This window comes from Amphiura filiformis, chromosome 17, assembly GCF_039555335.1.
Source record: "Amphiura filiformis chromosome 17, Afil_fr2py, whole genome shotgun sequence".
Taxonomy (NCBI): Eukaryota; Metazoa; Echinodermata; class Ophiuroidea; order Amphilepidida; family Amphiuridae; genus Amphiura; species Amphiura filiformis.
Genome location: NC_092644.1, coordinates 29546776 through 29573149, shown reverse-complemented (window position 1 = coordinate 29573149; position 26374 = coordinate 29546776). Strand labels below are relative to the sequence as shown.

At 37.4% G+C, this 26374-nt stretch overlaps 2 protein-coding genes across 4 annotated transcripts; both read right to left on the bottom strand.

Annotated features, from left to right (window-relative positions):
* Positions 1 to 1020: 1020 nt before the first annotated feature.
* On the bottom strand, positions 1021 to 10923 carry LOC140138237 (uncharacterized). The gene is made up of 4 exons (XM_072160151.1): positions 10858 to 10923; positions 8402 to 8531; positions 6830 to 7636; positions 1021 to 1378 (listed from the first exon to the last, which is right to left on the bottom strand). Exons 1-4 carry the CDS (start codon positions 10921 to 10923, stop codon positions 1356 to 1358), a joined length of 1026 nt encoding a protein of 341 aa, XP_072016252.1. The 3' UTR covers positions 1021 to 1355.
* On the bottom strand, positions 7708 to 18731 carry LOC140137592 (uncharacterized). Of its 3 annotated transcripts, XR_011856869.1 has the most exons (3): positions 18589 to 18731; positions 13901 to 14046; positions 7708 to 8553 (listed from the first exon to the last, which is right to left on the bottom strand). XR_011856869.1 is itself a non-coding variant. In XM_072159322.1 (2 exons), the coding sequence occupies exon 2, from the start codon at positions 13769 to 13771 to the stop codon at positions 10973 to 10975; it is 2799 nt and encodes a 932-aa protein (XP_072015423.1). In that variant the 5' UTR covers positions 13772 to 14046; positions 18589 to 18731; the 3' UTR covers positions 10618 to 10972. The 3 variants fall into 3 exon arrangements, 2 of the variants coding, with proteins under 2 accessions (XP_072015423.1, XP_072015424.1); XM_072159322.1 differs by lacking the exon at positions 7708 to 8553 and having other exon boundaries at positions 10618 to 14046; XM_072159323.1 differs by lacking the exon at positions 7708 to 8553 and having other exon boundaries at positions 10618 to 13922; positions 18612 to 18731.
* Between the last annotated feature and the right edge of the window lie 7643 nt (positions 18732 to 26374).

Below are 26374 nucleotides of genomic sequence, written 5' to 3'. Positions count from 1 at the left end.
GACTTGAGATGAAGTGTAATATCTTGTTTTGTCAAACACTTCCTGTAATACTCACATAGTACATATTCAGGGTATTGCATTTGAATTTTGTGATCTTTGTTTGTGGATGACTTTTGGTAATGCTCAAATGACTTTTGATGACGTTTGTACTCCTCATATGTCAAATACTTCCCACAATACTCACATAGCACCTGTTCAGATTGTAGATGAATTTTGAGATCCTCTTGTGTGAAATGTTTCTGGCAGTGGTTACATAAATGCTTAGACTTCAGATGAAGTGTAATATCTTCTTTTTAGTGAAATTTTTCTTGCAATACTCGCATAGCACATGCTCGGAATGCACATGCATTTTCGATCCTCCTTTGTGAAACACGTTTTACAAGATGGACATTCATGTAAATGCTTTAATTTCTTCTTTTGTGAAATATTTCTTGCAATACCGACATAGTACATGGTCTGACTGCAGATGAATTTTAGAGCTTCCTTTGTGAAAAGCTTCTGGTAATACTCACAAAAATGTTCAGATTTGAGATGAAGTTTGAGATCTCTTTTGAGGTTCTTGCAATAAATACATAAATGCTCACACTCGGTATGACTTTTGAGATCCACCTTTGTGAAAAGCTTCTTACAATATACACATGCAATAATGGGTGTATGCTCAGACTTGAGATGAAGTTTGAGATCTTCCTTTCTGAAAAACTTACAAAAAAAAACACATAAATGCTCAGACTTGAGATGAAGTTTGAGATCACTCTTTGTAAGATGCATATTACAATAAACACAACCTACAAGCGCAGACTTCTGATGGATTCTAAAATCTTTCTGTGTGAAATACTTCTTGCAATCAGTGTTCAGCTCTGCCTCAGATGGTAAATACTGTCTGTTTTTACTGTTCTGCATTGACTGTGGTATATCGACTCTTCCTCCGTATTTCTTCTTAAACACAGACCTACTCAAGTAACACAGACTTTTCCTAATTGCTGCATATGATATGCCATTGTACCTTCTTTTTATGCCGTGTTTTATGTCTCCTGAAATACTCAAACGAAAAGATGTGTTTGGTACAGTAAGTGCATTTGAAACTTGCAAAGTATCTCATTTTGATCTATTTGGTGTCATCGGTTATAAGTTCTCGGTCACTGTTTTAGTAGTACAATAAGGATATCCTGCTTTTCAATTATAATATTAGTAATCAATCCATTGGACATCAAATGTTCAAACTACCAACCATTTTTGGTATTAAATTTCACCTTCCTGCAGCTTCTTAGGTTGAAGATGGCTGTGGCTGGTTCACCATTTCGTGTGAAATCTACACTCAGATTGTCTTGCATATGTCTTGCACAATGGACCAGGTACTAATGAACGTTGTTATGCGTATCTGTAAAAGAACCAATGCACAAAGACACATATAAATTAGGAAGTTGAGTTAAAGTCAACTGGATATGGTAGGGCAGAGTGGGGAGTGTTTGCCCTATTTTCTGACCAGCCTAGCGATGTCAATTTTAATGTTAGGCAGAACCTGATATGGCCACGTGAAAGTTGTATGTCATGGCTATGACCACAATCGGGGGTAGCGCTAGGTTGCTTTTTGGGGTCCCTGACCCACCAAAATAAAGTTCGGACCCCTTATTTTTAAATTTTCTACAAGTTCCTGAAGACCCCCAGTTTTTCAATCTAGCGCTATTGCAGACATACTATTCATGCTGCATTTGTGCAACTCGGACTCAACAAACTCTACTCCTGACCCCCTACTAATTTAAGTTCGGGGGTCCCTGCGGACACTGGAGTCTTTAGTTCCAGCGCTACCCCTGATCTCAATACGATTTTTGACAGGCCGGCAGGGGGGGTGGCACTCAAGTATGATAGTGTACGCATGCGTGACCAAATTTTCTTTAAACACCCCCTAAACGAGTTTTACCCTACCAGCAAATTTAGGCCCTTAATAAGGTAATTTAATATACAATTTACCCCCAAATGAGTTTTTGGCTAGTAAAATGAAAAAAATGTACCCTTTTTGGACTCGTAATTTACCAAAAATTTGAAAAGGTACCCTAAACAAGTTGTTCAGCTTCAGAGAACTACCCTTATTCTTGAAAATCAGTGTTTTTAGACCCTAAATGCGTCACTCACGTAACTTGCCTTGCCTAAAAACACCCCTTTCCTTGTTTTTTTGAAAATGTACATTTTAATTTCATCGCTACGATGCTGCGATGTTTGAAAAGCTTGTCGCATCGCCATAAGTGGAGTCAGGATCGGGCTTTATACAAAGCCCATACAAAGCTCGTAAACACGGGAACGTAAAAGTCGTACATTTGTACTTTTTGAGACATTGCTTTGTACGATAGTGATTTTATTTCATTATCTAACCGACAATTACGACTGTGAACTTGGGAAGTCATAACATACATCCAAACTATGATAAACAATACTGTTGGTAACAATAATGACGACAAAATAAAACACAGATACGAAAAATGTTTAAACTATCATAACTAGGTGATGTTTTTTTATTCTCTGTACTTGGGACTGGTGGGGGAAAAAGACACAAAGATATAAGCCACGAAAAAACTCCTGTGAAAAGCATGAAAATGCCCAAGAAAGAACCAAGCCAAAACAAACCCAGGAGATTTCCCGAAAACTTACAGATAATAACCACCAACCCCCTGCTTTTAATCAACTACTGTTCATACAATCAAATCACATATTGTGGAAGTTATTTGAATAACCACTCTAAATTAGAAAGACTTAAAATTTAAATCTTAGTTGAGACTTACAAATTTGTAAGTCTTTAAGATTTATTTTACGCGGGGTTTGATTTAAATATTCTTTGGGATCGGGAAAAAGAAAATCTATTTATAAAAATAAAACCATATTGAAGTAGCACAGCCAGGGGAATGATGACTAATTGTTGACTAATTATTTTCGATTAATAATTAGTCATTTCATGAGTCAATCAACAATCAGTAATTCATATACATGACTAATTATATCACCATGTCAATGTCATAAATTTACAATTAGTCATGTAATTTCTTATTCTTTACAAATCTTTAAGTCATGAAAAACTTGTAAATGATGAAATTTGTGCGACATGCTATGATACTATTCTCTTATCATCACAAATACATAATTTCAGCATTATTTTGCTTGTCTAAAATTATATCTTTTATGACCATGATGACTAATCTAACTTAATCGAATTAGAACCCTGTTTTTGAGTAAATTAATTAAGTTTTTACTATGCAAGGGAGGGAAGCAAACAAGTACAATATTATGCACCAATTAAACTAAATATGTTCGCATCTCATTATGTAGAATATCCTACATATTATACCCGAAAGGTTGAAGCTCGAAATAAGGGTCTCCAAAATCTGAAGAAAAGGGAACATATTGTTGAATGGGGTAGAGCAGTTACTTTGACAATATACTATTGCACAACTTCATCTAAATGGTGTACAGACTCAATGTGTGCAATGAGAACAGCATGCGCGACCTCTTCTGGACAGTAAGGGCATTTTGCTTTACCCTTTAAATGGTGCTTAAAGCTACTGATTCTGTAATGTTTCTGACAAACACTGCAATAGTGTTCCGAGGTGAGATGACTTTGTAAATCTTTGTATTTAAAACCTGGGCCACAATACCAGCAGGTGTGTATCTGCTTTACATGTTTAGCCATAGCTTGTTCTGAATCGAACCAGATGCTGCAGTATGGACACCTACATTCATGGTAAGTCTGTTTGTGGAATTCGAGTCTATTCTCCTCGAAATAGCTATTGCAATGCACACATAAATGTTCAGATTTTCGATGAGGACTAATGCATTCATTTGTGAAGTATTTCTTGCAATACTTACAAAATGTATGTCCTGACTGCATGTGATACTTGAGATCTCGCTTTGTGAAATATTTCTGGCAAACATCACATAAATGATCAGACTTGATATGAAGTACAATGCCTTCTTTTGTGAAATATTTCTTGCAATGCTCACAAAAAGCATGTTCAGACTGCAGATGAATCTTGAGATCTCCTTTGAGAAATATTTCCTACAGAAATCACATAAATGCTCAGACTTGAGATGAGGTGTAATATCTTCTTTCGTGAAATACTTCTTGCAATATTCACAAAGTACATGCTCAGACTTGATATGAAGTGCTATGTCTTCTTTTGTGAAATATATCTTGCAGTGCTTACATGCTACATATTCAGGGCACTTCTTTTGAATGTTGAGATCTTTGTTTGTTAATGACTGCTGGTGGTGCTCAGACTTGAGATGAAGTTTGAGATCTTCTTGTGTGAAATATTTCTGGCAGTGGTCACATAAATGCTCAGACTCAAGATGAAGTGTAATGTCTTCTTTGGTGTAATATTTCTTGCAATACTTACAAACTAAGCCTACATGTTCAGGGTCCTGCATTTGGATGTTGAGATCTTTGTTTATAAACAACTTCGGACAACGCTCAGACTTGAGATGAAGTTTGAGGTCTTCATGTGTGAAATACTTCCCGCAATCCTCACATACTACATGTTCGGACTGCAGATGCATTTTGAGAACTTCACATACTATATATTGAGCGTAATGCATTTGAATTGTGTGATCTTTGTTTGGATATGACTTCGGGCAATGCTCCGACTTTAGATGAAGTTTGAAATTCTCATATGTCAAACACTTTCCACAATACTCACATAGTATATGTTCAGACTGAAGATGAATTTTGAGAACTTCCTGTGAGAAATATTTCTGGCAGCGGTCACAGAAATGCTCAGACTTTTGATGAAGTTTGAAATCCTCATATGTCAAATACTTCCCGCAATGCTCACATAGTACATGTTCGGACTGTTGATGAATTTTGATATCTTTGTTTGTGGCAGATTTCTGACAATGCTCAGACTTTAGATGAAGTTTCAGATCTTCTCGTGTGAAATACTTCCCGCAATACTCACACACTACATGTTCAGATTGTAGATGAATTTTGAGAGCTTCCTGTGTGAAATATTTCTGGCAGCGGTCACATAAATGCTCAGACTTTTGATGAAGTGTAATTTCTTCCTTTGTGAAATACTTATTGCAATACTGACATAGTACATGGTCGGACTGCAGATGAATGATCATATCTTCCTTTGTGAAATACTTCTTGCAACAAGGACATGCCTTTAAATGCTCTGATTTGAGATGAAGTTTAGGATCTTTCTGTATGAAATACTTCCCACAAAATAGTATATGTTCGGACTGTAGATGAATTTTATGAACTTCCTGTGTGAAGTATTTCTGGCAGCGGTCACATAAATGCTCAGACTTGAGATGTAGTGTAATATCTTCTTTTGTAAAATATTTCTGGCAGTATTCACAAAGTACATGCTCGGACTGCAGATGAATTTTTAGATTCTTCTTTGTGATGTATCTTTTGCAACAGGGACATTCATGTAAATGCATTTGAATTTTGAGATCTTCGTTTGAGGCAGATTTCTGACAATGCTCAGACTTTAGATGAAGTTTCAGATCTTCTCGTGTGAAATACTTCCCGCAATACTCACACACTACATGTTCAGATTGTAGATGAATTTTGAGAGCTTCCTGTGTGAAATATTTCTGGCAGCGGTCACATAAATGCTCAGACTTTTGATGAAGTGTAATTTCTTCCTTTGTGAAATACTTATTGCAATACTGACATAGTACATGGTCGGACTGCAGATGAATGATCATATCTTCCTTTGTGAAATACTTCTTGCAACAAGGACATGCCTTTAAATGCTCTGATTTGAGATGGACAGTGATGCCTTCTTGTGTGAAGTACTTGTTGCAATAATTACATAGTACATGCTCTGACTTCACATGAATTTCGAGTTCTCCTAGTGTGAAATATTTCTTGCAATGTTCACGGTGTACATGTTCAGACTGCAAATGAATCTTGAGATCTTCGTGTGTGAAATATTTCTGGCATCGGTCACATAAATGCTCAGACTTGAGATGAAATGCGAGTTTCGTTTTTGTGAAATATTTGTTGCAATGCATACATAAATGCTCTGAATGTTTATGAAGTTTAAGATCCTCCTTTGTAAAATGCATTTCGCAATAAACACACAAATGTTCCGACTCGAGATGTAGTTGGCGGTCTTCTTCTGTGCAATACTTTTTACAATAGGTGCAGGCATTTTGTGAGTGAGCAGACTTTAGGTGCAAACTTATCTCACCAATGACAAATGTCTGACAAATACTGCACTTTGTTAAATGTGAATCAAACAAGTGGTTGACAAGATCACTGTGTTTTATAGATAAAGAGCAATGGGTACAGGTCTCTATTGAACTCTTGTGAACTTCGAGATCAGCGACATGTTTCTGACAGATATCACAAAATGTGATCGAGTCAGATGCTGTGTTAAATCTTGATAACCCACTTTGCAGTAAAAGCACTTGTGTAAATTATTTACGTGACCACCATATTGCTCTTTCATTTCAGAGCGTCTTTGACAAAAGCTACACTTGTATATCTCACTCCCTGGCATCTGACTTCGGAAATCCTTTAATAGAATACCTAGGCCACAATGTGTGCAACTGTGCATGCACTTAATATGCTCGGACAAAGCTTCTTCTGAACCAACGACAGTGTTACAGTATGGATATTTGCATGTACGAAAATGTACAGTAATCTTGTGAAGTTTCAGATCTTCAGTAGTGAAAAAAGTCTTGCAATATAAACATAAATGCTTCGACTTGAGGTGAAGTTTGAGATCTTCCTTTGTGAAGGACTTCTTGCAATAAATACATACAACATGCTCAGATTTGAGATGAAGTTTGAGATTTTCCTTTGTGAATGGCTTCTCGCAATACTCACATAAATGCTCAGACTTGAGATGTAGTTTGAGATCTTCCGTTGTAAAAAGCTTCTGGCAATATACACATTGATGTTCTGATTTGAGGTGAAGTTTGAGATCTTCCTTTGTGAATGGCTTCTCGCAATACTCACATAAATGCTCAGACTTGAGATGTAGTTTGAGATCTTCCGTTGTAAAAAGCTTCTGGCAATATACACATTGATGTTCTGATTTGAGGTGAAGTTTGAGATCTTCCTTTGTGAATGGCTTCTCGCAATACTCACATAAATGCTCAGACTTGAGATGTAGTTTGAGATCTTCCGTTGTAAAAAGCTTCTGGCAATATACACATTGATGTTCTGATTTGAGGTGAAGTTTGAGATCTTCCGCTGTGAATAGCTGTTTGCAATACTCACATAAATGCTCAGACTTCAGATGCAAGATGAGGTCTTCCTCTGTGAAAGGCTTCTTGCAATACATACATGTAATGGATGAATGCTCAGATTTGAGATGCAATTTGAGATCTTCCTTTGCGAAAATCTTCTTGCAAAAAGCACACAAATGTTCTGATTCCTGATGAAGTTTGAGATTTTCCTTTGTGAAGAACTCCTTGCAATACACACATACACATACACATAAATGTTCAGATTTGAGATGAAGTTTGAGATCTTCCGTTGTGAAGAGCTTCTTGCAATAAATACATAAATGCTCACACTTGATTCGACTTCTGAGATCTGCATTTGTGAAAAACTTCTTACAATACACACATGTAATAATGGGTGAATGTTCAGACTTGAGATGAAGTTTCAGATCTTCCTTTTTGAAAACTGTTTGCAATACTCACAGAAATGCTCAGACTTGAGATGAAATAGATAATCACTCTTTGTAAGACGCATATTGCAATACACACAAAGTACATGCTTAGACTTCAGATGGATCTCAAGATCTTTCTGTGTGAAATACTTCTTGCAATCGCTGCACTGAAAATGCTGTGATCGCTGATGAATTCCGAGATCACTCTTTGTTAAATACTTCTTGCAATGCACACAGTAATGCTCATTAGTAAGATGACTTTGCACATCTATGTACTGATGCCCTGGATCACAGTATGTGCAGATATGTGCAGTTCTTATGTGTTCATTTAACCCATCTTCAGGTATGAGTAGATAGCATATATCACATGTAAGATGACGTTGAGTTAAAATTAATGTGTTCAGCTCTGCCTCAGATGTTATATACTGGCCGTTTTGCCTGTTCTGCATTGACTGTGGTATACATGTAGCGACTCTTGCTCTTGCGTATTTCTTCTTAAACACAGATCTTCTCGAGTCACATCGACTTATTGTTGCATACGCTTTGCAAGTGTACCTTGTTTTATGTCGTGTTTTATGTCTCTTGAAATACTCAAACGAAGAGATGTGTTTGGTGCAGTAAGTGCATTTGAAACTTGCAAAGTATCTCATTTTGATCTATTTGGTGTCACCAGTTTTAAATTCCCTCAAACTGTTTTACTAGTACAGTAAGGCTATTATGCTTTTCAATTACAGTATTAGTAATCATTCCATTGGACATCAAATGTTCAAACTACCAACCATTTTTGGCTATAAATGTCACCTTCTGGCATCTTCTTACATGTAGGTTGATGATAGCTGTGGCTGGTTCACCATATTGTGTGAAATGTACACTCAGATTGTCTTGCATCAACACTTGACCAGGTGGTGCCTATGAAGATTACCAAGCATATCTGTTAATTAAACAAAGCACACAGGCACACACAAATTATGAGATTGGGTTGAAGTCAATTCGATTTGGTATTGCATGCCCAACTATTGACACATGTGTAAAACATATTTGCGTTATTGTTATTGGTGACAAGGATGGGCAGCCACATATTTTCTTCTCTGAATTATGCAATGACCCTGACTTGTTGGTTCTGTCATCCTCGTCCCTATGTACATGTTGGTTTTACACATTTAGTTCATCAGTAGCTTCACCATGAATTAGCTCCCATAGCATTAGGCTACATGATCGTGATGTTTCAGATTCCTAAAATAGATCAGGCTCCAGCTTATGTGATGCATGATGCAACCGGCAAAAGTGCAAATTTGAGACAAAGTACTATGTCTTCTTGCGTGAAGTAGCTCTTGCAATACTTACATAGTACATGCTCTAACTTCACTTCTTCTGATGTGAAATATTTCTTGCAATATTCACAAAGTACATGCTTGGACTGCGGATGAATTTTGAGATCATGTGTGATATATTTTTGATAAAATCAGAAATTTCTTTTTGTGAAATATTTGTTGCAATTCACAATTTTTATGAAGTGTAAGATCCTTCTTTGTAAAATGCATTTTGCACTACACCGCACACTTAGACTCTATGCAGTTTGAAATCTTCATGTACAAGATGTGTGCATATCACTTTTCGTTTTACGTCTTGACGTATAAAATGTGTGCATATCGCTGTTCGCCTTACACGTCTTGTTTGTACATTCCAGCTGCGTGCCATTCCACTAAATCATGTTAATAATACGATCGGCGAGAATAGAATAGCAATTTTCTTTGTTTTACCTCATTTGTTTGGCTCAAAATTAAAAGGGGGCAATGCTATCAGTAGCTATCAGTGAAAAGTAACATTGAAATATAACGTCCAACGTAAGGTGGCACATGTCCTTTGTGTCACCCCAAACTAGGCTGGCCAGTTTTTGGACTGTACCACTTTTTGTAGGGAAATGCACTCACTGTGTATTTTTGTTTTTTAAACCATCTTATAGAGAGTGAATACAGTTTTTTTATAAAAATTGTTATACACATCATAAATATTGATACAATTTGTTTTAACGTACCTATTCCAGTAATGGTATAACTGAAATAAGAGCTTTCCAATAGAAATATATGAACCAGCTGTGTTAAAGGCACTCCTTAATGAATAAGCTCTTTCAAAAGTTGAAAATGAACTAAAAATGAATAATCTGTGACTTAAATTATAGGCCTATATTAAATTTCCAATTTAATTGCCCAATTCTTTGTCTTGCTAGTCATCAGGGGAATCCTTCCCTGATTGAAAATAATATTTGCTTTAAAAATGTTTTAACTAAATTTGTGTGTTTTAAAAACACCAACAGTTGGTGCTCTTCCAGTTAACATTAAAATCAAACATGGTTAAAGATTATGGGCATCACAAAATTCACAAACATACATGTAGCATACAAATGGAATAGGCCTACATGAATTCATTCTTTTCCCCTAACTTTTGTTTGTTTACAAAGTTGGAAAAAATATCTCAAAGGTAAGCCTTTAAAACCTTAATAATTACAAACCTTTCAAGAGGTCAGTCCAGGACAAGAAAAACCTATAAATTTTCATTATTCATTCATAACAGATGTAACCATTTTATCATGGGTAAAACTAGATCAGATGGGAAAGAAATACATGTAAAGTTGTATTGTATTTGAAGGAGAAAGTTATTTTCCTGCAACTTTCACGTGCAGTGCTTCACCCATGCACAAAATGGTACGTGCCCACAGAGTGCATAAACAGTTCATGATGCCACTACTGGGAATTACTCTGTGTGCCACCTTACATTGGACGTACTTATAGGAATCCATTCTTTATGCAAATAACACATTATGGCTTTGCATCAGTTATATGTCAGGTATTGTGAAAAATCTAAACATTTTCCTTTGGACCTCGGAATATTCATAGGTTCCAAAGGCAACAATGCCCTCCAAAAACTGATGCACAGTTATTCCAATTTAACTATTACAATACAGTTTAATAGTTTGAACCTTTAACTTTCAAATTTCAAATGGAATGAGGCCACTGAGAGATAACAGTGGAGGAGTATTGACTCCGTTATTAGTAACATATCCGTCAAACAAGTTTTTCTCGGAAACGTATTTTGTCCTTCACGTACGACACTATGTGTTGCGACCGACGTTACCTTATTGCACAACTTCTAAATGGTGTGCAGACTCAGCATGCTCGACTTCTCCAGGACATTAAAGGGCATTTTGCTTTACCCTTTAAATGGTGCCCGAAACTACTGAATCTGTAATCATTTTGGCAAACACGGCAATAGTGTTCTGAGGCGAGATGACTTTGTAAGTCATTGTATCTAAAACCTGGGCCGCAATACCAGCAGCTAGGTGTGAATATCCTTTAAATGCTTAGCCATACTTTTTTCTGAATCAAAGCTGGTGCTGCAGTACGGACATCTACTCTACGGGAAGCTTGGTACATTTTGGCGGTCTGTTTGTGCAATTTGTGCCATTTTAGATGAGGACCGATGCCTTCTTTTGTGAAATATTTCTTGCAATACTTACAAAATCCATGTGCAGACTGCATATGAATCTTGAGATCTCGCTTTGTGAAATATTTCTGGCAGAAATCACATAAATGGTTCGACTTGACATGGCTTGTAATATCATCATCTGTCACATATCTCTTCAATCTTTTGCAATATTCACAGAGTACTGTATGTCGTTTTGTGAAATTTTTCTTGCAATGCTTACATACTACAGGGTCAGGGTACTGTAAAAATTCAATTTTGAGATCTTTGTTTATGTAGGACTTCTGGCAATGCTCAGACTTGAGATGAAGTTTGAGATCTTCTGGAGTGAAATACTTCCCGCAACACTCACATAGTACATGTTCAGACCGTAGATGGATTTTGCGAATTTCCTGTGGGAAAAATTTCTGGCAGCGGTCACATAAATGCTCATACTTGAGATGAAGTGCAATATCTTCTTTTGTGTAATTTTTCTTGCAATACTCGCATAGCACATGCTCAGACTGCATATGGATTTTTAGATCCTCCTCCGTGAAATATGTTTTGTAACAGGAACATTCATGTAAATGCTGAATCTTGAGATGAAATGTAATTTCTTCTTTTGTGAAATATTTCTTGCAATACTGACATAGTACATGGAAAGACTGCAGATGAATTTTTAGACCTTTCTTTGTGAAAAGCTTCTTGCAACAAGGATATACCTTTACATGCTCTGATTTGAGATGAAGTGTAATATCTTCTTGTGTGAAGTACTTCTTACAATAATTACATAGTACATGCTCTGACTGCAGATGAATCTTGAGATCTTCCTGTGTGAAATATTTCTGGCAAAAATCACATAAATGCTCAGACTTGAGATGAAGTGCCATGTCTTCTTTTATGAAACTTTTCTTGCAATATTCACATAGTACATGCTCAGACTTGATATGAAGTGCCATGTCTTCTTTTGTGAACCATTTCTTGCAATATTCACAAAGTACATGCTCAGACTTGAGATGAAGTGCCATGTCTTCTTTTGTGAACCATTTCTTGCAATATTCACAAAGTACATGCTCTGACTTGAGATGAAGTGCCATGTCTTCTTTTGTGAAGCATTTTTTGCAGTATTCACATAGTATATGCTCAGACTTGAGATGAAATGCAATGTCTTCCTTTGTGAAATACTTCCCGCAATACTCACAAACTACATGTTCGGACTGTAGATGAATTTTGAGAACTTCCTGTGTGAAATATTTCTGGCAGCAGTCACATAAATGCTCAGACTTTTGATGATGTTTGAGGTCTTCATTTGTGAAATACTTCCCGCAATACTCACACACTACATGTCCGGACTGTAGATGAATTTTGAGATCCTCTTGTGTGAAATATTTCTGGCAGTGGTCACATAAATGCTCAGACTCAAGATGGAGTTTGTGATCTTCTTGTGTGAAATACTTCCCGCAATACTCACACACTACATGTTCAGATTGTTGATGAATTTTGAGAACTTCCTGTGTGAAATATTTCTGACAATACTCACATAAATGCTCAGACTTGAGATGAGGTGTAATATGTTCTGTTGTCCAACACTTCCCGCAATACTCACATAGTACATATTTAGGGTATTGCATTTTGTGATCATTGTTTGTAGATGGCTTTTGATGAAGTTGGTACTCCTCATATGTCAAATACTTCCCACAATACTCACATAGCACCTGTTCAGATTGTAGATGAATTTTGAGATCTTCTTGTGTGAAATATTTCTGGCAGTGGTCACATAAATGCTCAGACTTGAGATGAAGTGTAATATCTTCTTTTGTGAATTTTTTCTTGCAATAGTCGCATAGCACATGCTCGGACTGCACATGTATTTTTGGATCCTCCTTTGTGAAACATGTTTTGCAAGAGGGACATTCATGTAAATGCCGAGTTTCTTCTTTTGTGAAATATTTCTTGCAATACCGACATAGTACATGGTCTGACTGCAGATGATTTTTTAGAGCTTCCTTTGTGAAAAGCTTCTGGCAATACTCACAAAAATGTTCAGATTTGAGATGAAGTTTGAGATCTCTTTTGAAGTTCTTGCAATAAATACATAAATGCTCACACTCGGTATGACTTTTGAGATCCACCTTTGTGAATAGCTTCTTACAATACGCACATGCAATAATGGGTGAATGCTCAGACTTGAGATGAAGTTTGAGATCTTCCTTTCTGAAAAACTTACAGCAATAAACACATAAATGCTCAGATTTGAGATGAAGTTTGAGATCTTCCTTTCTGAAAAACTTACAGCAATAAACACATAAATGCTCAGACTTGAGATGAAGTTTGAGATCACTCTTTGTAAGACGCATATTACAATAAACACAACCTACAAGCGCAGACTTCTGATGGATTCTAAAATCTTTCTGTGTGAAATACTTCTTGCAATCAGTGTTCAGCTCTGCCTCAGATGGTAAATACTGTCTGTTTGTACTGTTTTGCATTGACTGTGGTATATCGACTCTTCCTCTCGCGTATTTCTTCTTAAACACAGACCTACTCGAGTAACACAGACTTTTCCTAATTGCTGCATATGATATGCCACTGTACCTTCTTTTATGTCGTGTTTTATGTCTCTTGAAATACTCAAATGAAGAGATGTATTTGGTGCAGTAAGTGCACTTGAAACTTGCAAAGTATCTCATTTTGATCTATTTGGTGTCACCAGTTTTAAATTCCCACAAACTGTTTTACTAGTACAGTAAGGCTATTATGCTTTTCAATTACAGTATTAGTAATCATTCCATTGGATATCAAATGTTCAAACTACCAACCATTTTTGGCTATAAATGTCACCTTCTGATAGCTTCTTAGGTTGAAGATGGCTGTGGCTGGTTCCCCATATTGCGTGAAATGTACACTCAGATTGTCTTGCATTAACACTGGAACAGGTAGTGCCCATGAAGATTACCAAGCATATCTGTTAATTAAACAAAGCACACAGGCACACAGAAATTAGGAAAGTGGCATTCATAGTGTGAAAATGGTATTAAGGGTTGTTAATCCATAAGAGACACACCCCTTCTGAATGTTTATATATTTTGTGAAATTACCAGTACACTGGTGCATGTGAACTAAAAAAGTTACATACACACTATAAGTTTTACATGCACAGTGTGCAGTGTGCACTTGCACACAATCATTGGGACTCACTTTATTCACTGCATTACTCGCACTCACAGTCACAGATGTGTGATTGTTTTATACATTGTTTAAATCAATCATATGTGTCGACTTAAAAAGCTACCATTCTGCGTAAACTGGCAAAATTTACTAAAAATGATTTTTTAAACATTTTTCATATTTAACAGTCCTCAAGGGTACATGTAAAATTTATAAATCTAAGATATGATGTATTTTTAAAAGTGTATGTAGCTGAGAGGAAAAGCTGACGATGATTTTAAAATATTGACATTTTATATTGAAGATACAAATTTTTCCCAAAAAGGCCTACATTTTTAGGATAATTTGGAAAATTTTTCAAATGATCGTCGGCTTTTCCTCCCAGGATATCATTAGATTAATAAATTTTACTGCGAGGACTGTTAAATGTCTATATCAATTTTAATAATTTGCCATATAAAATGTTTATTATATGGGTGTTTATTTATATAAGAGACTTGTGATCTGTGCATTTTTAGCCAATCAATGAATTTGCATTTTCCCAAAAACCGGGGGGGGGGGGGCACTGCAACTTTGGAGGTTTACAGCCAAAAGTCACTTTTTTCAGCATGTTAGTTTGCTCAAACCTGACACAACTGATGAATTGTTCATAAATTGACTACACTCACTCTACTTTATTTAATATTGGTCACATGTAGTTGTTTCAGATTGTGGCAGCTTACGGCCAACCAAAAACTTTGGTGGAAAACCAGAAATTACAATCTGGTTGTCTGTGGGAAAACCCCTTTTATTTTCTTAATTCGGATACTGGTTATGACCCCCTTTTTCTGCATCGCTGTCACCCAAAGACCCCATATTTTTTATGAACAGATACTCTGTCACCCGAAGACGCCCTATTTTTCCATTTCACCTAAAGACCCTTACAAATTCAATTTGAACAGCAACTTTCATTTATCACTGATTTGGTTACTTATTTTGAAAAAAACACAAAAATTTAAAGGTGAACCTCATTGAAAATAAAGTTATATATCAATGGAAAGCTTATGATGTCAGGATATTAAAAATTATTTTTTCTGATTTTTTTGATTGCTAATAAAGCTGAAAAATTAAAAAAATGATTGAATTTTTGGTCTTTTTTAAGCGCCCAAAAAGCACCCAAATCAATCGTCTATGACCTTGGGAATGCTCGTGATGTAAGCTCAGGGTTCGCAGTCACGTGATCCTACTCGGAAACATGTAAACAAGACTTGCTTCCTGTACTTTGCAAGCTGCCCGGCAAGTCTGATTTTCACAATAAAGCTTGAAATTAGAGGAATCTTCAAATTGCTGGTTCCTTCTATATATATTAGAAATAATAGAATTATTGTCAACACATAAATTTTCCGACCATTTTTGACAAAATCAGTCATAACTGGCTGGGTATAACTGGGTAATTGAGTTTGAATTTCGCTGGGATCAATCCCATGCGCCAAATGCTACTACCGTTCATGTCATGGACTGAATAAACATGATCGAATAACAAATTAAATAGTTGTTTGTGACATTCCCTATATATTCTTGATTCATTTTAAAATGTCTGATTTAAAAAATATCGCCTTGCAGTAATTAAAAATTAATAAAAACCGCCGATTTCATCAAATCCAGCCCATAAAAGGTTTTCATATTTAGCGTATTGAGGTAATACATTCTTTCCACACTATCGTGATTGAAAGAAACAGATACTCGGGCAGATACTTTATTATAAAATAAATACAATTTAGGCTTAGTATGCCGTTATTTGATGGAATTCTGAAATCTGAATAAAATTAAATTATTGTCACTTGTGTCATGATTCTTTAATGATAGTACAATCAGTGTACGGTACTGAAAAAGTGAAACATTCATGTTTTATGGATTACCGAACACGATGCGTAAATTGCTGCTGAATTGTAGGGACGGATATGCACAAACACAGCGACTAAACTTGGGCTTCGTCCTCCGTGTTTCATGGGGTGTTTCAGCAGATTTGATCAATCGTTCCCTTATATTTGGAACATTTACAGGAATAAATTTTGCTGATGAAGTAGCAATAAGTTGGAAATATCAGAATGTGAATATCAAATCGGTCATTTTGTCTGCAAGTTCAGTACAGTCGCGGATACTGAACACTCGGCGTAGTGAGACTCATTCAGTCACTGAGCTCATCCCGTATGTATCTATCTGAGTTAAGCCTATCATACATGACCGGCCATGACTGGTTGTAAAGCTAAGACATAATTAAAAATCCTGTACATGTACCTTATTCTATTCCTTCATTTTCTCATTGTGATAAGTTCATCTCAACTTGGTGTGACGATCTGTACTGGTAGCACTAGCAGTTATTTTTTTGTAATCTGTTGTCATCATTCCGGTTCTTCGGCGAATTTTCGCTCTTCGTGCTTTACTGTAATATTCCCTATGCATATCGTGGATGGCTTGGCCTATCCCAAATCACCCGCCAGCACTTTTCCCATTTTTAAATCCACACACTTTATTCAGGAACTTCATTCTTAATTTGATCATGATATTTCCTTCATGTTATTCTTATTTTATTGAAGATATTTTTCATGTAAAGTAAGTTGACAATGACTGAATTCGTGCATTGGCCGGAGGCATGCCACAGTAATACACGGACATTGTGTTTACAATCAAACCCGGAGTAACTGTGTGTCCCTGGGCTGGCGTCATCAACGAAAGCGCCCAATTTGAACGATTTCGTTTTGTAATTTAGGGGGGGGGTGCCAATATCCAATCTTTGCATGGAGATTATGTCTAGCCTGGTACGCTATGCAAATAAAAAATATTCTTTTCTGATTCCTGACATCATAAGCTTTCCATTGATATATAACTTTATTTTCAATGAGGTTCACCTTTAAAGCCATTTAGAACTAGTAATTCGATTTTCGAGATTTCTGTGGCGCTGTTTTGGTTCTCACCCAAAGATTTCATTTAAAAAAGGTCATGTTCTCACCCAATGACCCCATATGTTTTACATTTTGCTCTCACCGAATGCCAAAAATCATGCTCTCACCCAATGCCCCCGTGTTTTTGCTGAACCATGAAATGGTCAGCCTATAGTAGTCTATGTTACTTCCTTCCTTCCTTACTTACTTCCTTACTCCCTTACTTCCTTACTCGGCAACCTTTTGGTCTGAAATGGACATATCTCTAAATGCCACGAAGGTATGACCCCATGAGTGGTGTCATATCAAAGAGGAAAACATAAAGAATATAATAAAAATATTTCCAAACGTCAGAGGTCATCCAGGGGTCACACAGGGGTCAAAAAAAGTCATTTTAACCGAAAATGCTCAAATTGAGCTTAAATTTAAATGCAATGATCCTTATGACATTCTAAACATGTTTAAAACATTTTAAAATTTATTTAAGGTCATTAAGGGGTCATAAAGGGGTCAAAGGTCAAGTTTTTAAAAATGCTCCAATTGAGCTAAAATTTTAAATATGCAATGATCCTTATGACATTCTAAACATTTAAAAAACATTTTAAGATTCATTTAAGGTCATTAAGGGGTCATAAAGGGGTCAAAGGTCAAGTTTACCAAAATGCTCAGATTGAGCCGAAATTTAAACGCAATGATCCTTATGACATTCTAAACATGTTGAAAATAGTTTTCAAAATGCTTCAATTGAGCTGAAATTTAAATGCAATGATCAAATGACATTCTTAACATGTTTTAAATATTTTAAAATTCATTTAAGGTCATTAAGGGGGTCATACAGAGGTCAAAATTCAAGTTTTCAAAATGCCAGCTTTCCACGACCAAGGTATATTAAAACGGCAATGAATCGGCCAGTCATACCTTCGTAGCATTTCGAGATTATGTCCATGACAGACTCCGGTATAGGCCTACCACAATATACTGCCAAAGCCACATGGTTCAGCTATGGTGCGGTTATCGCTCTAGTTTACATTTTGCTCTCACCGAATGCCCCTTAGTGCGAAAGTGCCAGCCCTACACCTATATCCATTTCAAATTGAAGTGCCCCACCGGGCCAAAAACAAGATTTTCCTGTGGTTATAATTAATGATCCTGAATAAAGGTGAATCCAAATATTTCCAAGTAATGGTCATTAGTGAGATGACTTCGCACATCTGTGTACTGATGGTGCCCTGGCCCTTTGTTTCGTGCAACAAAGTGCACTTGAAACTTGTACAGTATCTCATTTTGATCTATTTGGTGTCACCGGTTTTAAATTCCCTCAAACTGTTTTACTAGTACAGTAAGGCTATTATGCTTTTCAATTACAATTCAATTACAATTAGTCATTCCATTGGATATCAAATGTTCAAACTACCAACCATTTTTGGCTATAAATTGTCACCTTCTGGCATCTTCTTACATGTAGGTTGATGATAGCTGTGGCTGGTTCACCATATTATGTGAAATGTAAACTCAGACTGTCTTGCATCAACACTTGACCAGGTGGTGCCCATGAGGATTACCATGCATCTGTAAATGAACCAAAGCACACAAGCACACACAAATTAGGAAATCGGAAAAAAGACTCTTGAATTGGTGTACATACATGTACTGCTGTGTGGTTCTTTTTTATGAGGGATATTATTGAGTACTTCAGCCGTTTCAGTGGTTTGATCACCACCATGCATACAATGTAGTGCTTGCAGCGTTGTCTGAAGTGTCTATGTTAAAGGTTTGTAATTCAAAAGGTGGTTTGTCCGAACAAGCTCTTGTATTGTTCATGGTTATTTACAATGATCGGCTCTGTAACTTTCTTTAAAAATTGCTTTCTGAGATATAGAATGTTTGGTCATCTTTTGGTTGAGACCATTTTCTGTGATTTCCTGCTTGTTACTGAAATTCAGTTTGCCCAATTTCAATCACTTCAGCTGGAAAATGAGCCCCATCAATCATACATGTACTCAACAACAAACCAATTTCCTATACAAATCTCAGTATCAGCAATGTCACTGTAGCTGTTAGCTAGTGGTCATGTTTTTTATACTGGGTACCAATTGTGTGACACATGATTTTTTCAAGCAAATCATATGCTTTTACAGGTTTGGTACTATATAAGTTTACACTAGAACCCAATAAAAGCATATACATTCTGAGAGCATATACTCAGATGATTTCAGAAACGATACAATGAGAGTCATTATACAGGGTGACTCATAATAATACAGGGTGTAACAAACAAAATTAGGTCAAAAATATTAATTCAGTTATGGGGGTCACACGAACCTGAACATACATTGATAATAATAAAGTTTTGACACAAGTTTGATATAGGCTAACTTAATTGCCCACCCAGCCATACAGAACTTTTACCGGTCAAGTACTTCGATTATGTAGATACAGGGTGGTCAAAATTCTATCAATATTTATACAAATTTCTTCAAAACACCCCTTATCTGGCACTGGAGATGCAAATTTTCATGATTGAGGTATGTAACTAGATGTAAAATAAGCTCAACAATCCAATTTTGAAAGGTAAAAGAAAATTTGACAAAGCGGTTTCGTATAAAATGACTTTTCGGATCAAATTTGAGCATGAGGGCGCTCTTTCAGATTTGTCGCAAACTTTCTATGTTTTAATAAATATTAGTTTACCAAAGTAACAAGGATCACAACCAAGGTCTGCTTACAAAATTTGAGGCTTTTATCATGTTTCTTTCAACCGTAGCACCCATTTCAATATTCCCTACATGAAATCCCTATTTAAATACACACAGGTCAATGAACTTTATTCATGTAGCAACAAGTAATTAGTAATTTTCAATTGTCCAATTAACAAATTCTGAGGCAGTGAAGGCTAAAAGTGGTATCACTTGGCTTATATCAAGTACAGAAACAAGTAGAAACCCATCAATGTTTATTGAGAGAATGTGTACTAAATCACCATTGTACAGCATTGTCCTGCTCCACCGCCGCTTGCTCCGCAACCGCCTGCTCCGCCACCGCCACCACCCCTGCCTAATTCCACTTAACGAGCTTTACTAATTAGTCAAAATGAATTGGTTTAGTTTTCTCTTCTGATTCTTTTAGCCTACTAAATTGCTTACAAAACTAGAGCGGTTCTCGACTTGCGCGGTTCTCGACGCAAAGCGTCGGCCGCAATGCCGTATCATTTTAACCGGTGCAACTTCACTAGGAGCTGGCCATCTGTAGATGACAGTGTAGGTTTTTAGGAAAAGTGTAACAAATGAAAGATCCTTGACCAGATCGATAGCCTACAACAGTTTTAAGTTATTTGACCTCAGATGACCCCTGGGTGACCCCAGATGACCCCAAAATGACCATCCAAGAATTTGACTCTAAATGTTGACTGTACCCACCAAGTTTCATGCCCATACGACAGTTTTAAGTTATTTGACCTCAGATGGCCCCTGGGTGACCCCAGATGACCCCAAAATGACCTTCAAAATATTTGGTTCTAAATGTTTACAGTATCCACCAAGGTTCATGCCCATATGACGGTTTTTGCTAATTTGACCTCAGATGACCTTGGGTGACCTTGAGCCACTAACCAAACCTACTGGTGACCCTGGATGACCCCAAAATGACCTTCCAACAATTTAACTCTAAATGTTGACTGTACCCACCAAGTTTCATGCCCATATGACAGTTTTAAGTTATTTGACCTCAGATGACCCCTGGGTGACCCTGGATGACCCCAAAATGACCAACCAAGAATTTGACTCTAAATGTTGACTGTACCCACCAAGTTTCATGCCCATATGACAGTTTTAAGTTATTTGACCTCAGATGACCCCTGGGTGGCCCCAGATGACCCCAAAATGATCCTAAAAAATTTGGTTCAAAATGTTGACAGTACCCACCAAGATTCATGCCCATACGACAGTTTTTGCTAGTTTGACCTCAGATGACCCCTAGATAACCTTGGGTGACCTTGACCCACTAACCAAACCTACTGGAATTTGAAGACTGCCAACGACCATCCCTCCACCAAATTGCATCACTGTACACCAAGGTTCATGCCCATATGACGGTTTTTACTAATTTGACCTCAGATGACCCCTAGATGACCTTGGGTGACCTTGACCCATTTACCAAACCTACTGGAATTTGAAGACCGCCAATGACCATCCCCCACCAAATTGCATCACTGTACATCTTACCAGTTCCAGGTGTACTTGCAATAATTGGAGACTTTTCATTTTGGCTGCTGTGTTTATTTGGGAAGCCTGATCTAGGTAATGCAAATTTACCAACATTTATGCTGACTTTAAAATAGTTTCAAGAATGTTGGGAGCATTTTTTCAAGGTAAATGACCAACAATGGATACCGGTAATTAAAGTTTGTTTATTGGGGAAAAAATCAGCCGTAATACATTGTGTAGGTATGATAGGTGAATTCAAATTTGCCATCAAACTGCATCATTTTATATATCAAGTTATAGCCCTTGAGTAAACAAAGCCAAAACTGAAAACCCGTGAGAAAGTGACCCAATGCGTGACAGCCCTGGATCATGGGATGATCATGAATGCTGAGTGATGTTGGCCCTGCCTGGCATGCTGTGTAGGTATGCTAGGTGAATTCAAATTTGCCATCAAACTGCATCATTTTATATATCAAATTAAAGCCCTTGAGTAAACAAAGCCAAAATTGAAACCCTTTTTTTTATAGCACTTTCCGTAGCAAAGTTACATCTTGTCAAAGACTGACTTTCATCAAAAAGATTAAGCTAGCAAAATTCCCCAAACGGCATTTCGGGGTGTTTCTAGATCTTAGTCTCATGGCGATAGCAGCTTTTTTAATGGAACTGCTATCAAAATCCTCTAAAATTCCATGTGCGACTTGATTATCATCACCATAAAAAATCATATATTTGGGTCAAGTGAAGTATAGAAAACATATTTATGTAGGTTTCCTTCACCGACCTATTCTCGAAAAAAATTCAAATTTCTATGTAAATATGCATTGTGTTTGGGCCCCGGTCTCGGCGAATTTCGCTGACTAGCAAATGTGTTTTAAAACTAAGGTTTGCCTGGAATACCTACATGCCAGACTTGTACCCGAGTCCAGCTTGTCCGAGTCCGAGCCGAGCCGAGTCCATTTGTATCCGAGTCCGAGCCAAGTCCGAGTCCTTTTGTGTCCGAGTCCGGACTCGAGTCCAAGTCCAGGGGTGCCGAGTCCGAGCCAAGTCCGAGTCCAACAAAAATATGATTCGAGTCCGGACTCGAGTCCGGCTCGAGTCCGGACTCGGTCAAAGTCCATGCCCGTGTGTGTGTATGGGGGGGGGGGGGTCATTCAACTTATGATGTGACAGGTGTCTGGCATTGCTTAGTAGGAGCCTATTTGTATAAAAATGGGTCATTTGGGTATAACAAAATGAAAAAGGGATAATTGGGTATAAAATTTTGAAAGAAAGGGGTCATTTGGTATAACATTTTGAAAAAATGGGTCATTATTTCCCAAAAATGGAGCAAAATTTTAAATTTTGTTTCTAATTTGAAAATTTACAATACAAATTTGCTGAAAAAAGAAAATTGCAAAGTTTTTGATACTAAAATTGTAGAAAAAGAAGGTCATTGGCCATAAGTCACTCACTACACTATACCACACACCGCTCTCCCAATACCAGACTTGTAGTACCCGTACTCGTACCCGTACTCGGGTCCCAATTTCCGTACCTGTGGCTTCGGACCCATACCCGTACTCATGCCCTATTTTTACCGTACCCACGGGTACGGGTACCATACAGTACATGGTTTATACACAAATGCAGGAAAGTGAGAATAGAATACTATCACTTCCCAGATGCATGTTAACTCTACTCATGAATCCCACTGTGAGTCCTCTGATCATAAATTCATAATTAAAACAAATAGGTTACATCATGAATGGGGTTAGGTGGGGAGTAAATGGAAAGCTTTAGCAAGTGCCCTTAAATTTATTTTAGCCTGGTCCAGGGCCCTGAAAAATATCAATCCAACCCTGGCTACACAAAAAGAACATGAATGCTGAGATCTACAACAGCCTGTGCACACTGCCACCCATGACATGTATGCTACATGTACATGTCTCATTCACACAATGACTGATCAATACAGAAAAAGACCTAGCAAACTGGAAAAACATTTCAAGATTTTTTTTCTTTTGTGGTGAATTTTTATGTTTTATGTTAAAATATCATTATTTTAGCTTGTATTAATCATTTTGATATTCCCCATTCAAATACACTCCACTACTTGTATGCTGCACACATGTAGAACTAATGATAATGTGACTGGTGCTGGGGACTGGAGTGAGATTTTCTGCCAGCCACATGAGCTCACAGTGTACATGTACTTCTTCTACCAGTGCATCTGAGACAAATGAATAGAGAGGTCCTTACCATACTGAAGTTTGGGATTTGATAAGAGATTTAAAGGAGTTTTAAAATATTGATAAAACATGAATATAATTATCCAGATGTGCATAATTAATGATAATAATTATAATGATTGAGCTAATGGATAATCTGATGGATGTGTATTGTGTAGATGTGCATGAATGTACTTGGAAAATTAACAATTAATTTAATTCCAATTGATGTTTTAAGATAAATAATTTTTCCACATTGTACATGGATTGATTGGACTGGAATCGGACTGGGGTCGACTTCGAGCCCGAGTCCTATTTTTTTTTACGAGCTGAGCCTTTGAATGTTCAATTTCGAGCTGAGTCCGAGTCCGGCAAAAGTGGACTTGAGTCCGAGTCCAGACTCGAACGCGACATCACTGCTAAATATACTAAAGTATGTTGAAATTAGTATTGCAGTCTGGTTGTCCATACAAAGACATAGTTTTTTCACTTGCATCCCAAAATATGCCACATTTAGGCTAGATTCACCATGACACCAATATTTAATCTCTTTTTGTACTTGTTTTATTAATTTGTTTATAGGCCTACTCATACCCATAATTATGGGTATGTCTAATTCCCCTCATAATACCCATAACTCATACCCTATAATTGGACCCATAAGTTCAAATTTCCATACCCGCATACCCATGGCCCGTACCCATACTGGGACCCGTTACACGCATTTTGAGTCCCAATTTCCGTACCCGTACTTTCGTACCCGTGGCCCGTACCCATTACCCGTACTCATACCCTATTTTGACTTTGGACCCGTGCACGTACTCATGGACTCGGACCCGTGCCCGTGACCTGGTACCCGTACCCATGGCTTGGGACCCGTACCCGTACTCATGGTCCGGGACCCGTAACCCGTACTCATGGCGGGTCCCAATACTACAAGTCTGCCCTATACACACCCACCCTACCAAACCCCACCCTACACAGTTAACATTTAAAAGACTCAACACAACTCAACCAACCAACTGTACACACACCCCTTCAATGTCCCATACCCATGAACAGGTATCTCCTGATGGTAAAAACTTCTACATGTATCAGACCACCTGTACTAAACAGCACTCACAGCAGTCATGTGGGGCTATCTGTGTGTGTGTGGCACACTACATGTAAACACACAGTGAACTTGCACCCAGGGACTAGAGAAGTGTCACTAGGCTGCATGCAGCATACATGTAAATGAATTGCAATGTATTCAAATATATCATAGAAAAATATCATCATCATCATCGTTATCATTCTCTTTATCATCATCATTATCATCATCGTCATAATAATAATAACAGAAATTCACCTTTAATTCTAAATATCTTTTCAAAATTGTCCCACACAAATGTGCACCCTACAGCCATTACAATTTACTGAGCTGAGATGTATGGTCCAGTGTGCATATTTCTCTCTTTCAAGATTGGATTGGAAAGTTCCATGAAAGAACTCTTAGATATTTTGATGTAGTCCAAATATTTAATAAAGTTTGCATTTATTTAATTATCAATTATTTCATTAATGATAACAATAATATGATTCTACAAAGTGACAAATAAATCTAAATAATTTGGTGGATATGTAGGATATATGACAGATCACAGATTTGACAGCCCCAATTAATTTGTAAAATTGCCAAATATGTAAAGTCAACAAATTTGAGATCTACTTTGACATTTTTAGATAATCATTTCACATTTTACATGGATTTAATTGGACTGGACTCGGACCGGACTCGGCTTCGAGTCCGAGTCCTTAGTGTCCGAGTCCGAGCCGAGCCGAGTCTTTTGGTGTCCGAGTCCGAGCCAAGTCCGAGTCCAACAAAAGTGGACTCGAGTCCGGACTCGAGTCCGAGTCCGGACTCGAACGATACATCACTGCTACATGCTGGGCAGTGCATGTGGATAAGCTTAGGTAAATTCATGAAATAAAGCACAGCATTAGTGCCAACTGGAATAAAATAAGAAAGAAAACTCAAAACAATTTACATAAACAAGGAATAATTACCAGTTACACTGTACGTACCACCAAATCAATGGAATGTTGTAGTTTCAGCAACCCGTGCGATCAGATCAAAATATCGACCATCTCTACCAATTTCCTTTTATACGAGGTGCACCAACATCATCCCAGACAGGGTTGGGCTACATCTTGGGGCTCACACAGACCTGTTTGACGCCCGGTTGACGCCCGTAAAAGCATAGACCATTTAAATCAGTTTTAAATGGTCAGTATGGTAAAAGAAAATACGGGATAATGCCAATGCCAGGAGAAACCCTTTTAAAGTCTCCTCCCCCTAGAGACTAAGTGCACAAGCTCATGATAGAGAGCCTGGAAGTTGAGGGCCCTATAGTCTACTTGAACTAGGGGATCTATCAAGTAGGCATAACCAGTAGGCCTATAAGGGACCGTTCACAAAACACTTGTGGGGGGCGGATGCCAAACAATTCATCGCGACAAATTTCAGACCTCCCCCCCCCCTTTTTTTTGACATGAAAATTATGGGTCAACCCCATAGAAAAGCATAGGCCTATAGGCCTAAACTCAATTTTCCCAGGAAAATTTGTGGTCATTTTTTCAGCCCCCCCCTTTTTTTTTTTTGCATCAGCCCCCACTAACAAGTGTTTGTGAACGGTCCTAGGCCTAGGGTAGGTGCAGGTAATATGGGACAGCAGGTAATATGGGACACCTTTTTTCATTTTAACAAAAAGTAGCTTAGAGAAGGTACACACTTTAAGTTGATTTGTTAAGTG

Coding starts and splice junctions, on each gene's coding strand:
- LOC140138237 (XM_072160151.1), bottom strand. CDS start 10,923: ATGACTTACAAAGTCATCTCGCCTCAGAACACTATTGCCGTGTTTGCC. Junction 8,532..10,857: donor CCAAAATGATTACAGATTCA/GTAGTTTCGGGC, acceptor TAATCTTCATAG/GCACCACCTGGTCAAGTGTT. Junction 7,637..8,401: donor GACATTTATAGCCAAAAATG/GTTGGTAGTTTG, acceptor TATTGCAAACAG/TTTTCAAAAAGGAAGATCTG.
- LOC140137592 (XM_072159322.1), bottom strand. CDS start 13,771: ATGAGATACTTTGCAAGTTTCAAGTGCACTTACTGCACCAAATACATC.